General features: G+C 39.8%; 1 protein-coding gene across 1 annotated transcript in view; it reads left to right on the forward strand.

Moving 5' to 3' along the window:
* Positions 1–6751: 6751 nt before the first annotated feature.
* Positions 6752–16018, forward strand: part of LOC147146252 (uncharacterized) — a 14577-nt gene continuing 5310 nt past the window's right edge. Inside the window, exon 1 of the mRNA XM_086033798.1 lies at positions 6752–6951. Coding sequence (XP_085889924.1) covers positions 6946–6951 — 6 coding nt within the window. The 5' untranslated portion in view covers positions 6752–6945. The remainder of the gene's footprint in view (positions 6952–16018) is intronic.

Raw genomic sequence — 16018 nt, forward strand, 5'->3', positions numbered from 1 at the left:
CCCCCCGCACACTTCGTTTTTCATTCTGCCCGAGGCCCTAATGAAGGCTGCTTACAGTATAATGAGAGATGTGGTCAGATAATGGAGGAGGTAATTAGGACGGCGTGCTGCAGTTGCTGGTTAAGAATTACATTATTGATCGTCCAAATGCTGCCAGCGCCTAGTGGGACTGCAAAGAGAGAAAAATCAACTCTTTAAATAAACAGCTTGAAAATCTGCCATCGGTTGAGCACAGAGAGAGCCACACACAGACACACATGCACGTGCACGTTTTTGTGTACACATCAATATGCTAGCGTAAAAAGTCTCCACATTTCAAATGTGAGAGGGGTTAACTTGTTACACTTGTATGATAGTTAGGAATCTATGCTACATTATATGGCTTACAGAACAAATAATTGGTCAATATCACTATAAAATGCATTTCATCAGAATCACATCTTCCAAATGAAGCAGAATAATTGAATGATAGTTAATTTTTTTTTAAATTACAGAGTTGTAATCTCCACAAACAATTATTTGATAAAACAAAGTCATTTTGACTATGTATATTATTCTATTTTCATAATTCTATTCAAAATTTCACACGTGTACTAGCGCTGGGACTTTCATCGAAATTTAATTGTGATTTCAATTTTGGTTTTCATGATCACAAAATCATAGAATCGAAGAAAGACAATTAATATACTGAACAGGGCGGCATGTTTGCAAGTTCCTATATTGTGAAAACACCCTGAAGGCACCGTGTTGCTTGTGCAGCAAGCATGTGCCCAGCTGAAAGTCACATTGAAAGTGACCTCATTTAAATAATGAAAATATAATGAAATATTACAATGAAAATACATGTATATCCGTTTTTAGGTGGGCAAGATAAATAGTATGCAGTTTTTGATGACTAAAGCGAATTCGTTTATCTCTGGAGTCTCAAACGATGACAGACTTCTGGTTAGGGCGTAGAGAACTCACTCGTCACAGTTACAATGGATTGTTGATACAAAGTCATGTGGCCAAAGTCTCTCTGAGAAAGCAAAACAGCACCAAGCCATAATAAATAAGTACCAAGCAGAATGTAGCTCAACGTACTCGAGTAAAAGTAGTGCTTATTCTTAACCAAAGTAAAAGTAAAAGTATGAACTAAGTGCTATAGGCGATCAGTGGTTGGATGGAGGATTCTTACTATCAAACTTGGCCTCTTGTGTTTCCCCTCTGCCCTCAGTAGCCATTCATACACAGCACATGCTGTTTAACTGCTCCCCCACAAACTGTATTTGCTTGTTAGAGCTTAAAATATGACACAATAAACTGTAAGAACCAAGAGAGGCACAAAAAAAAAAAGTTAATTACTTAATAGAGGCTGTGATTTACAGCCTGTTATTTTCAGCTGCTTTTATTGCGGCTATCGAGGTTGTGGCTTAAACAAAATGTCAAGAATAAAACAAACGCATGTAAACACGCAAACGGCCATCATATACAGTAGCAAATACAACATGCATCATCTTCACCCGTACCCTTCTTGCCGAGCACTAATCAATACTTCATATGGATTTCACCTTGTAAGACATTAGAATCTTCTCTTACTGTCGCTTTGGACGCAAGCGGCTCGCAGAAGAGCTCATTTGCGCCAAAAACACTGCTTTGCCATTACAGCACAATGAACAAATCCTTCACGCCGTGTTCGTTTAAACGACAACGTGACTCCCTTCAATAATTTCATCATGGCTAACTAGGTATGGCTTGTCTGTTTCAAGGAAGGAGCTGCCGCGTGAAAGCCTTTCATTAAAAACACAAGGCCTGGCACTCGAGTGTTGCTGCGTATGTCCCCAGACACTGCATGCTCCTCCCCCACCCAACCCCCTCAACCCCGCCCCCCTCAACAAGCTCAAGACGATCAATCCACCGAGGCAGCGTAAAGAAAGATGGATGGATGTAAAGAGGGGAGACTGAAGGATGGATGGCAGAGGGATAGCGAGGGGGGGGGAGAGGAGGAGGGGGCAGCCGGCGACTGAAGCATGGCAAACAGGATTGATGACACAGTACTGCGCAAGCATAGAAATCCCTTCTTTTTGCCAGCAAGCAAACCTCCAGTGGGCTGCCTGGGGGGGGGGGGGGGGGGGGGGGGCGCAGGCGGAGGAGGTGAACCGGCGAGAATACTCAACACGCATGGTTCTGAGGCAGCCATGTTGTGATAATGACCGGAGTCACTCACACTCAATTGTTTGCCGCCTCACCTCCGAATGAACCTCATTAAGCCAAATGTTGCGCTAATAATTCATGTGGCACAGCTTAGGCAAAACACATGTTTTGTCTGAGCTCTTCATTGTCATTGGGGTTGGAATGAAAGGACAATCACAATATATTAAAAACAGTCTAATTTTCTTCTACACATTCTGTTTTCTGAACAACAAAGTACAGAGATGAAATAGAGAAATAGAAATGACAAGTTGTTTTTTTTTTGTTTGTTTTTTTATCAAGGATAAAAAATGTATGCCGTGAGCATTGTTATATTCTGTCTTTATCAGGGTCAAAACAGTTTGGATTTTTCATTAGTTTTTATTTAGTTTTGAAGGTTGTTTTTTTATTTTTTTAATTGAGTTAGTTTTAACTAGTTTTTAGAGCAGGTTTGTTGGTTGTTATTAGTTTATTTAGAAAATAATTTATTTTAGTTTGGTTTTTTTTTATATATGGAGTATTTGTTGAGTACAAGATAAATAAAAAAAAGGTCACTAAGTATTGTGTGATAAAGTAAACTGCAATACTCAAATGACTGACCTTCCTTCTCCTGTACAGCAATCCCGAATTAAGTACATTTAAAATTAACCCTGAAAGCTCTTGTACAATATGTATTGACAAAGGTGAAAACGAAGGACATTTTCCGCGATAATTATAGTCAGTTTTAGTTAGTTTTATAAACATGAGATACAGTTTTAGTCAGTTTTCATTTCTTTTAAAAGCATTTTCGTATTTCGTTGACAAAGCCGAAAGTCCAACGACAACATTTTATTTGGTTAACAAAAATGTTTTTACAAATTTTGGATAAGCAATATCGTTAGTTTTTGTTTACTATAATAACCTTGGTCTACATGTGTTGCTGCACGGTTTGTGTTCAAAAATCCGTGGCTTGAACTGTTGCAGATGCCACACGGGGGCAGCATAAAACAGACATATGCATATAACACACTGGAGGCTCAGCTTCTCGCTTGGCTTTTCAGTACAGAATTAATATTAATCATTCTTTACATAGGATAAAGAATATATGACTGTCAGGATTGTTATATGGTTGGTCTACATCGCTACATTGTTTGTGTTATTATCAATTGCTCATAATTGATAAAAATGATAAAAATATTTAGCAAAATGAGTAATTTGTGATTATCGTGTTTTCCGGACTATACGTTTTTTTCATAGTTTGGCCAGGGGGTGCGATTTATACTCTGGAGTGACTTATGCGTGAAAATGTGTGAAGAGAACAAAGAGATAATTACGACCGAATACATATTACTTTTGGAGACTTGGAAACATTCTACACAGTCGGGGATAAATAAAAGACTTATTTAGTCGATCTACAGCTGTTTTGGTGAGTTCAAAGTTATCTTACCGTAACTTTCTTATCTGCTAGGGTTATGTATGTGCGAATGTTAGCTAAATGTTACCATCGTAGCTCGGTGCAAACGATGTGTACAAAGAGCACAATTAATTTCCTCCAAAAATGCGACTTATACTCCAGTGAGATTTATATATGTTTTTTTCTCCTTTATTATGCATTTTATGGCTGGTGCGACTTGTACTCCGGAGCAACTTATAGTCCGGAAAATACGGTAAATAGCAAATGTAGTGCACCATCGCTCTTGTGGCACATTAGTGTAACTCTCCTCATAAACACACCAACACCATGTAACCGACAGAGGCCCATTAAGAGCTCATTACATGGCCACTCATACAGCAGCAGCAGCACATTGTGGCAGAATAAATTGGACCCAAGCCTGCCGGAGTACTTGAGCAACCTAATGGAAACATGCAGAGAGGAAATGAACATTTTAATGTAGATGTCTCAATCCACACAGCAGAACTTACTAATGGGACAGAGTGGCCTTCCAGAGATAACGGAAGAGCGAGAGGTGGACGTCTATATGTAGGTACAGCACGTTGGAGACCAAACCACCACCCCCCCCAAAAGAAAAACCCAACGCACTCAAAAACATATTGGCCAGCTGGGATTTTGTTTCACCTCATTTTTCATTTCAATCAGCGATGGTGAGCCCGATGAACTGGATGTTGACTCCACAGAACAACTTTCCTGCATTTCAATGAGATTCAGCTGGACTGCAACAACATCAAGGCTTGCCACCCTCTGCCCAGGAAAAACACTGGTGACAAACGGGAATCATCGTGAGGTTTGTCAATAGGAAACACAAGATTGCACTGCTTAAAGGGGGGAATCAACCCAAACATATTTTTTTCAAGAAAATGTTCTATGTAAGCCCACTAGTTGAAACAAGACATTCTGATAAATATAGCGTTTGTGGAATAAGAGTTAATCCACTCGTTTTTAGCCATCTCAGGGGGCGGCCATTTTGTCACTTCTGTTGACTGAAAATGACATCACAACTACCCAGGGCTCAAGGAACGACCAATCGCGGCTGAGCTTTAGAAAACAGGCGAGCTGTAATTGGTCGTTCCCTAAACCCTGGGTAGTTGTGATGTCATTTTCAGTCGACAGAAATGACAACATGGCCGCCCCCTGAGATGGCTAAAAAGGGGCAGATTTTGATGCTTAACTCATATTCCTCAAACGCAATATTAATCAGAATGCCGTGTTTCAACTAGCGGGCCTGCTGGGAACATATTCTTGACAAAAATATGTTTGGGTTGATTTTCCTTTAAACAAGGGAGGAAACTTAGAGAGTGCCATGTACTCAAATCAATGAGCACATAACCAAGCATAATGCAGACATTGCCCAAAAAACATGCTACTTGAGTACGCGGGGGGGAAAAAAAATCAACATAACATGGACTACAAACTCTAAGACATTCATCGAACTGAAAGGAGCACTCGAGGAAGCTGATGGTAAGAAGTATTGACGAGCAGGACAAATACCAATGATAAACATATTAAGGTAAACTACACACAACATCTACAGAATTTCTAGAAAGAAACAATAAAATAACTCAGTGATTTAGTCTTTTTCACTAACTCTCTGAGTTATTGAAGTTATGCAGCATAACTCAACTGATAAGCATGACAAACAATCAGTTATACATATTAAGACACAGTAAAATTGAAAAAAAAAGTGTTTAAAAAAGCACTAACTGTAACGACATTTTACATGTACAAAAAGAAACAAAAAAACTAACTATAATTATAGCCAAATTGTCCTTCGTTTTTTGTCTTGTAATTTCATACATAAGCTTTCGGGGTGGTTTGGAATGTTTTTATTGCGGCTGTAACTGACGGCTGTGCAGGGAGAAAGGAAGGTTGAACGGTCATTTGGGAATTGTAGTTCTCTTACCATGTGTCGCCAAGAAACGACATCAATCAATCAATCTCAATCTATACAACTATCTATACATCTGTCTATGCACTGCACTCATCACATTTCAAAGTCTGTGAACTATTATATACGTACTATCCGTATTTGATTTGTGGATGGCTGTTCATTGGCCTACTTTTTAAAAGCATTTCTTTTGTTGAGTTTTTGTTAGATAAGCGGTTCAGAAAATGGATGCATAGATGAAATACTTACTATGACTAGTAAGTATTCTCACTACAGATTTTTTTCCTTTAATATTCCATGAAATGAATGGTAATTTTCTGGCATCTTTTATCGGGTTAGTCATAAAATACATATTTTATATAGACCAGACAAAATGAAAAACAAACAAACAGTTCAGTCTGAACATGAGGGACACCATGAAAAAGAGTATGTGGAAAAGCGATAATAGATAAGAAACTAAAAAGAATATGCTTATAATTGCATGGATGGATACTGTTTACAAGTAAATAGAATGATGGCATGTTGCCTCGGTGTGCTGAGCTGTAAATTAAGTGAATAAAAAGAATGCAAGCCTATTACTTAGCGGAGGAAAAGAAATGACAGAATTCCCTCAGAAGCGATGAGGGAAATCTAACAATAGATGGACGACAGATGGAAATAATATTTCTGCTAAATCTGGTACAAACTATCGCTTCATGCCTTTTGATAGTGATTAATGTTTGTACATGTTTTCCATACTAACTACATACTAACTAAAAAAAAAAAAGTCCACAATATAAGTGATGCCGTTATACCGCTATAGATGTTTTATATCATTCCTACACTATATATAAACTTGGAGAACTTGAACTTGAAACTTGGAGCTGGACATTCAAATCTTGCTAGCAGTTTTCAAACTCCTCCTTTAATTCCTGCAATATCTCAGAAATATCACAAGTTTACTGAAAAATAAAATCATTTCCTCTCCATTAATTGTATGTAAGGAGTCTTTAATGTGCGAATATTGTTATTTTATCATTTGTTTTATTATACTGTGATTATGAACTCATCCATACGCTTGTATGACATCGAATACTGACTGCAATTTTTTTCCAGCAAATTTATGTTGTATCCAGAATGGTAGAACGTTGAGGACATTTAAAAAGAGATTTCACTGTACGGTAATATGCATCATTTCCTGTACATGCAGTTCAGTGTGTGAACATAGAAAGTAATAACAAACATGCCGTTACATTTGAAGGCAGGAAGGAAGGAAGGAAGGAAGGTAGGAAGATGGAAAGGAGAGTACACTCCAACTTGGCCGCATATTTGGTACTCCTGACGGGAAGGGAAGGTTATCTGGGAGACAATAGAGCTTTTAACCGGAAGTGACTCAGCACCGTTGCCACGCTGTTGAAGAAAGTGTTGGAGATAGCCACGCCGCCACTCCGATACCATCGGCCAACAGACGAGGATGGAGGTAAGTGTCACTGGGGCCTTTTTTTAAATTTTGCAGCAGCTTTGAACAGCGGAGGTGTTCTCGGCGCATTTCATTTCATTTCATTGGCACGGATCTCCATTAGCTTGAGCTGAAGTCATCGCTATTCTTCCTGGTGTCCACTTTCACCATTATCTCTAAGTAATGGATGCCATTTTGCGCTAAGTGTGCGTTAGTAAAACCGCCCTCCACAAAGCTTTCAAAGAGGCTGTTGGGCGCCAAGTTGGTGGGTCGGGGTTTTAGCTCAGTGGTTAGCGCTCTCGACTTCTGAGGCGGTGGCGTGTGTCCGCAGCCGAGTAAGGTGTGGCTGAACGGCATAGGACTCGCCGCCGTTGATTTGGTGTCGTGTCCCGGTTTGAGAGTGACGTTTATGTGGGGTGGATGGATGCCAGCTTATGCTGTGCGAGTGTACGTTAGCAAAACCTCGCTACTCGAAGGCTTCAAAGCGGGTGCTAGCCTCTGAGTTAGCGGCTAGGCTTTTAGCTCAGCGGTCAGCATGCTTGATTTCCAAGCCTGTGACCTGGTTATATTTACACTGCAATGCACTATTAAACAAACGCACAGCCTGAAGATCGCTGGCGTTGAATGGAAACCTTGTATTTCCAAAACCATCGCTTTTCAGAAAACCATTAAAACAGCATGTTTGTTGATTTGTTGAACTATTTTGAAACTGAGAGCTACGGTACTTCCTGATTCATATGAAGGGCTACTACCAGTTTGATAAGAAGATAAGATAAGATAAGAATGCCTTTATTGATCCCACAGTGGGGAAATTTTCATTGTTACAGCAGCAAAGATATAGGTCACACAGGGGCGGCGGCATAATGTGGCCATTAATGTATAACATTGACGGCAAACATTTAGGATCAAACCTATGTAAATATACGCAGTAAAATGTGTATATACACATGTATATACACACCAACCTACATCTACATAAAAAATATGAGGAACACTCATTTCGGCCTGTACATAGTACAGAGGAAAAAATACTCTAAGTAAGTGACAGTGCTGCAGTGCTGTAGTGAAATGTAAGGAACAACATTGGATAAAAATAAAACTAGACTAACAGTAGTGGGGAATGTTGAGTATTGCACGGTATTACAGTAGTGGGGAATATTGGGTATTGCACGATATGAGCTCAGGTGCAGGACTTATTTATTATTAATATTTATCAAATTAATAATTATATTCATATAGACACTGATCATGCTCATGATTTATCACAATAATTAGGAAACGATAAATATCAATATGCAACACTTGAGTTCTATAAATCACAGCAAACGCTTACATTTTCACATCATCACTTCAACAACATTTCTCGGAAATCACAATGTCCCTCAGTGGTGACCTATTTCAAGAACAGGCCCACGGGCTACTCATGTGGTCCTTTAGGGCTATCTGGTACCCATGGATACCATGTTGGTGACCCCTGTGTTTTTAAACAAACCTCCCAATGATAACAGCATGTGTTTCCCAAATATAAGCAACTTAAAATATACGTTTCCAAATGAATGTACACAACAGAGTTTCAAGACATTTTATAAAGAACTCAAAATAGTCATTTGCTGAATTTTCATAGAAGGTTGCATTTACTGAAATCCAAAGCTATTTCAATTAAAAACATCTTATCAGGTGAAAGTTACATTTGAACCTAGGACCTCTTATTTGGTAGCAGCTTTGCGATTCTTCCATCCATTAAACTTGTGAGTTTTTGGACAGTTTCTGCTTGAATTCCTTTAGAGCATGTCAGAATAGCATCCCAGAGTTGCTGTTTGGATGTGAACTGCCTCACACCCACATAAATCTTTCGCTTCTGCCTCCCACCCTCATAGAGCTTTTGCTTAAGGATGCTTCAAAGGTTCTCAATAGGGTTAATTGTCAGTGGAGGATAGGGACCACACAATTCTGAAAAGAATACCTCTGCGTCTTGGGCTACTATGGGCAGAAAGGGGGAGAAACTCATGCTGAAACTCTTCCTCCCCTGACCGCAACTCTGTTGAGAACAGTTGGAGCGTCCTCAAGCAAAAGATATATGAGGGTGGGAGGCAGTTCATGTCCACACTGCAGCTCTGGGAGACTTTTCTGACCTCCTGCAAAGAAATTCAAGCAGTGTATTACAGATTTGTGTAAAGACATGATATTGGCCAAATGTGCACATCTCGGCTCCCAGCGATTGAGCCTAAAATGAATTATTTATTTGTGATTTGTATGGTGCAACGTGAGCATTCAAGAATGAAAATAGGCAAGGATTTTGTTTCTACTTAGCAAAAACAAAAGAATGTGCCTTGAGATACGAGTTTGATTTGAACCACTCATATCTCAAATCACTTTTTGAGTGGAATGAATGGAATGTCAATGTCTAGATGGCCTCCTTTGTGTACAAGGTCGCCTCTTGAAGGAAAAGCTGTGATTTTTGCCATTTCCTAAGGAAAAGTGCAAAGGATTAGTAACCCTTCACCAAGTGATCAGTTCCCGTCTGTACTTGCATCTCTCTTTGCCTGTGATAACACACTTTACTTTGTGACATCAACTGTGACAACAGCGCTGACAGCCTCGCTGCTGGTTTAAGTGATTTCAAATGACTGACTTGACCGGCCGCATTTCACTCTCCTCGCTCACAGAGGAGAGCACCTAAAGCTATAGAGCCGCGTTCACCCGAGTGATGTTCGCGACAGTGGCAGACGACTGCTGCTGACAGCTGCTGTCATATGAGAGTCAAATTCACCAGAGAATTAAAAAAAAACAGTGTTCGTTTTTTGATTGTATGCTTTAATGTTTTTAAATGAGTGCAGATTTAAAAAAAAAAAAGACACACAGAATGTGCCGGCAAATATTCCGCGTCTTGAGAGATGTGAGGTTCGCTTCCTTAATGCAGGAATTACAACCAGGGGCTGCACACGTTTGCTTCCTCAATTCATCTCAACAATGGCTGCATGGATCTGTTGTAACGCTGCCTTTATTGTTGTCGGCATGCAGTTGTTTTCCATTAAGCTTGTTGTACACTCGTCGCTGCCACTGTTCCTCAACTAGACTTGTCCCGGTTGGAAAGCCCTCCCTTCCCCCAACAAGGACATTGCTTTAAATCTGCTGATTTTAGTGTTCCAGACAAATCCATTGTGAACTGTGTTAGTGGCTTGTAAACCACAGTGGAATTTAGAAAAAAAGAAATTGTTTCGTTTGGACACAAACAATTTCTCAGACAACTTCCATCAAAACGAGATCTGAAACCACATAGAAACATTGAGCAATAAAGGCACTGAGTCAGACTTCCACCAAGGCCAGACATTAATGTCAGACGGTGGTATCTTAGAGCTTTAATCCATACAAATAGAGTAGAGTAGTAGCAAATTATTGCTCTGTTTCTTTCCCACTTGTGCTTTTATTGTATTTGAAGATAGACTTTCATATTTTGCTAGTAACACTTAATACCATTCTCATTTTCGGTCAAACGTTCCCACTCAGTTGTAGCCTGTGCCGTAAAGTGACCCAAATGTGATGTTAGTGGGTGTTGTATCACAGAAAGATGAAGAAAGTTCTTGTAAGCATACGGTTGCTGTCTGTGCATTAATGGACATAATATTTTGGCTACAAAGAAGCAGCTTCACTTTGCTCAGCGACCCTCGTTGCTAGTTCCAAGGTCGATTGGAAGCTTTAGCACTAGCTTAATTAGCTTAAAGCACTAGCTAGTGAGGCTAACCACTCCACAACCATCTTATTTTCATACTCTCATAGTATGAGACCCGGTCCCAACTGGATACAAGAATTATCGGCTTGCTGGTTGGCCTCAACTGAAGCTGTCACTCATCACGCAGAGTGGCTAACGGGTGAGCCTGTTAACAGCTAGCCAACTCTACCTTAGCACCATGAGGGCAGCAGGTCACTCTGTTGCATCGTCATTCATTTCATGCATTGCCCCTAACTGACTATGCTATAATTTCAGCTGGATTTACAGATTTTAAATGGTTCAAGTATGAACGAGTCTATTCATTTTGGATATAGGTCACTTGACAAGTAAATAGAAATATTCTGAGACTAAATTGGCAAAGGCACTAACACTTACCTACATGTACACTCTTCCTTACAGGGGGGCCTTCATTGAGGGGTTTAAACCTAAATAGATAATTATGATTAGTATCAAACAGCTTCCAGTGATTAATGATAAGTTACTGGGAAGTAAATATTGTCCTGAACATGGATTTTACCGCAGTTTATTTACAAATGACAATTTGTACACAGGGGAACTATTAGAAGGATAGTACTTTCCTGTAGAACACAAACACCTCTCAATACAGAGAACAGGAAATGTGCTTCCTTCTCATTGTGTTGAAGGTTTATTGCTGCCAATGGGCTGAACATCAGGGCCTATTTAGCTAACCAGAATCCACGTCAAGAGTATTAACTTGTTATTTCCCTCTCAATGGTCCTGAAGTACGCCGACCAATAACTGATTGCTAAACTGTATTATAGTGTTGCAAAGGGTGTTATGGTAATACAGTAGAACCCATTTACTACAAGCACCTAGTGGATGATGATGCAAACATTTGTAAAAGCTTTATCAACAAATATAAAATACAACAAACGTGCTGCTCGGAATGCTGCTTTGCTCCTACTGTAATTAAAACAATCATTTATTTTATTAACAAACCAATAACCTCGTGTAAAGGGTCTCGCAATTATAATCTATGAGCGCTTGCTTGAAGTCGACGTCTGGATGGAGGCCGTTCGAACCACTTTTAATTATCCTACCATAAAGTAGCTTTTAGAAGCTAGAATCTCACCTGGGAGCCATGCCATAAATAGAGGTTTGGGCAGAGCAATGTGGCAATAAGTAGTTTACAATGGGTGATTCCGAGATCAGAAGTTTAGGGGAGCTGGTAGTTTTGGGGCAAGGGCACATCCGATAAGGGGGCATTTGGTCGGCGGAGAAGGTGTTTCATTTTTCACATTTAACACTCAAAGAACATGCGCACGTGCACGCTCAACTGAGACGCTAATGAGGACTAGCGCTAAGGAAAATGCATGAATGGGAGAATGGCAACACACGGTTCAAGATAATTGTCGCTAAGCCACCACGAAGTGTACCTGAACCCCCATAATTCAGTATGAAGCCAAAACCTCCACCCACGGAGGAAATGCTGTAATTTCCACTTTACTTTAGGCTTGGAAAGTGTCTCAATGAATTCCTTTGATTTGCATTTGACTTGAACTCCCGTCGTAATTAGCCCGATCCCTCCGTGACGACAACTTCCTCTACTAAGACATTGCGGCACATATCAAGCGACTATCTCATTCGGGTTCTTCCCTTCAAAGTCGCTGCCAGCTGTGACGCACAGCTGCTCTCTGATCACAATTATATCGTTACATTCTTCTAAAAGCCCCATCGCACGCTGCGGATAAATGGTGCGATTGATGTGTGACAAAACCGCAGATGGCAAAGCACAATGCCCTCAATGTTTACGTGGAAGCAGCGGGGCTAATTGCTGTTACAGTGGAGCTTTGTCGTGACCAGCGCTATTGAACACTCGGAACACCCCTATGAAGTCTCCTGTTTCAATATAAAAAGGGTCGGAGCTAGTCTAACCTGGAGGGGCAGCTCATTCCAGATGTTGGTGGCTGCAACAACAAAGGATTGCTGCCGCGGCCCTTTCAACCTTGCTCTTGGACAACAAGGAGTGATGTGTCATCAGACCTCAAAGATCGTATTGGAGTATATGGTTGTAAAATGTCAGAGGGTTAAGATGGAGCAAGCCCATTCAGAAAAAAATAAATAAAATGAATTTTAAAATGTATTGGGAGCGAATGTGTAGATACACCAGTACAGGTGGGATTTGCTCCCGCCTGCGTGCTTCAGATAAAAGTCAGGCAGCAGTGTTCTGGACCAGTTGTAATTGAGCAAGGAAAGCCTGGCTGCCACCAACATAGAGGACATTTCAATAATCAAGTCGGGGAGGGACAAAAGCATGAAAAACCCTTTCAAAATCACAAAAAGAAACCAAAGGCTTGACCGTCGATAAAATTCTCATTTGAAAAGAAGCTGATTTATAATAGAATTGATTCTTTCAAAATTAGTGCCGACTTTTATCCCCAGGTGAGTAACAGTTTGTTTGATATAGGTAGTTAGGGAACCTAGGTCATGAGGGACATTTGGAGTACCACCGATTCCACCGATGTGTTCGCTTTTACTTGCACTAAAATTAAAAAGGTTCAGAGCCATCCAAACGTTAATGTCCTTCAGTCACTCCAACAAGGCACTACACAATTTAGAGATATTTGATGTCAAGGATCAATGAGATTCAGGTGTCATCTGCATTAAAGTGAAATGAAATGCAATGTTTTTTTTTTACTAATGGGCCTTAAAGGGAACAAACAGAAAAAAGAGGACATGACCAAGAATGGAACCATGGGGGACACCGTTTGCAAGAGGTGTAGCGGACGAATGATATTTCCCAAGACTCAAGGTTCCTATGCAAGTATGGAAAACTATGGTATTCAAATCAATACATTTCCAAGCATGGACACGTACGGAATATGTTCCAAGCTATTGTTTGGAAAAATATTGATGGCCAGTCTACCTGCCATTATTTTCTCATGCGCATCTCCGTAAAATGAAACATTTAAAACAGAGTTTCAGAATGTTTTTTTAAGATATATTCTACCTTGTTTTAAACAAATTTATGAAGCAAAAATTATTGAGGGTAAACAATAAAAGCAACATGTCTCCGTATGATGCAGTTCAGTTGAACACTATTGCAAATTCCAACGGCAGCAGCATTGTTAGATTAATACTTCTCTAACAGTTCATTAAAATTGAGCATTATCATGCTTGTAAAGTCAACATTTTTGTACTGGAGACCGAGGAGAGCCGTTGCAGCATTTTTGAATTCTCTCCAAATTAAAAAGAAGACTTAGCAAGGCCTCGGGCCAAGTCGTCAGGTCTTAGTGTGATCCTAAAATAAACCACATATACTATTTCTGTTTGGCCTAAATCTGTGATTGACTTCCCTCCAATATCAGCTCATCCTACATTAGCTGTGGCATTTTTAGGGAGGGGGCGGAGCCTGCTATGTTTATGACTGTCACAAATCATCTCGAGTCTGGGTCTGCTCCAAATATAATACCTGATTATGCAGGTGTAGCAATGCTAAGCTAGCATTAGTACAGTAAGCAAGGCAAGTCAGCCACAGATGCTAAATTAGTTGTATGACTTGTCCCTAATGTAGTGTTACAAGATGTTATCAAGTTGAAGTTGTATTTTTTTTTTTAAATGTAGAATCAATTCAAAATCACAAAGTTGTGATGAACATACCTGTCGAGCAAAAATGTTGCTTCTGAATCATTTCTGCATTTCACTCTGCTTCTGTTTGCTAGTATTGCCAAAATGTTGGCAAGTGAGGGATAGGCATTTTTCTTTTCTTTCAGAGGTGGATATTCCAAAATAGTCTGCCAAACTCCAGAGGCCCAAGCTAACAGGTCAGAGTGCAGCTACATGGGTGTGCCAGTGACCGGAGTGCCCTTGAGTGTTTGACAAATGATTGACACCTCACCAGTCACGATTTCTGTCTCTGATAGGTTGTTCTTTCTCTGGCCCATGGTTTCTTAAAAAAAAAAAAAAAATCTCAATCCCGCTATAATAGCAGCTATAGTACATTAGAAAGTATCTAATAACAAAAACATTTTAAAAAAATACATTTTACTCACCAGATATGCTGATTATGCAATGTATCAATGTGTGCAGATTGCCACATACGTGTAAAGTATTGCTCTGACCAACCCATGGCAAAAATACTGACATTATTGTGGGGCGAATTTGAACTGGGTTAAAGAAACAATCCCATTGCTAATATGGTTTAAATTACTTTGAATAGCGCTATTATTCCAAAGGTGAATTACATTGACATGGCACAGAGGCTGAAATAGTGATTGGATTAAAAGAAAAAAAGAAAAAAAATCAATACTGGAAGCAGCGCAGCAATAGAAATACTGAAGCAATACTAAATAATGAAGAAAATGGACCGTTGGAGGATAATTAATAACATATCAAGGAAAAAATATTAGAAAATAATGTTGCAAATGTGGGTTGGTGTTTCCAGCCTCTTTATTTGTCCTGAAAATTTGAAAAAAAAAAAAAACATCCTTGAATGACACTTTAGTTTCCACGGCCGTCTCACTAAGCATAGGAGGAAAGGGAAATGTTCCCAGTGTTTGAGGACAACGCACCAACTGAAGGATACAACACCCGTCTCATGAATTAAACAGCAACAAGAAAGAGAAATTACATTGAAATTACTCAAAACCTTTGCAGGTCTTATGAGTACAGTAAAACAAAAATAGGAATTTTAAAAGACCGTTAGGAGTCTTCCTTTGAGATGCTGATGCCATGACTTGGCCGGGGGTGGACCTTCACATAATTAGTCGGTTGTCATCCCTCACCGGGACCACCAGGGTTTCACCCCACCTCACCATTGAGAGCTGCGACTGTGACCGCGGGATTAGTGTCAACATTTATTTAACCGGTTTCAAACAACTTCAGCAGTTTAGCAGACCTGCAGTAAATCCCACTAAAGCTACAGATAATACACAGCATTAAGGGTAATCTGGTCCCCGAAGCAATTAAAGTCCAGGATAAAAGTTGACATGGCCTGTAAACTAAACTGCAACACTGCAAGCCAAGAAAGGTGTGTGACGTGATAATGTATTTGTGTACTAGTGTGGAAATGCTTGTACGTGGTATAGAAAGAAAAAAAAAACTGTTTGGATTCACCTCAAAGGTTGAACAATTTCCCCCACAGGAAATAAAGAAAACAGGGTCAAACTGTCACCATCATAAAACCTTTATTGAGTGCACAGGCTATTTTCAGCATTCATTTGTGTCGAGGAAGTGCAAAAACAGCAAAACGCTCGAGAAGAAGTGACAAAATTATTGGTACGCCATATGAGAAGCATCACTGGAATCTTTTAGCAGTACATTTCTAAATCAGTAACAACTGTGTGTCCCAATTTGTATTATCATTCATTCCCTGTTGTGTTTGACCTGAACATAAAT

The sequence above is a fragment of the Filicampus tigris genome, chromosome 6 (genome assembly GCF_054856515.1).
Source record: "Filicampus tigris isolate MCC_2025a chromosome 6, RoL_Ftig_1.0, whole genome shotgun sequence".
Taxonomy (NCBI): domain Eukaryota; kingdom Metazoa; phylum Chordata; class Actinopteri; order Syngnathiformes; family Syngnathidae; genus Filicampus; species Filicampus tigris.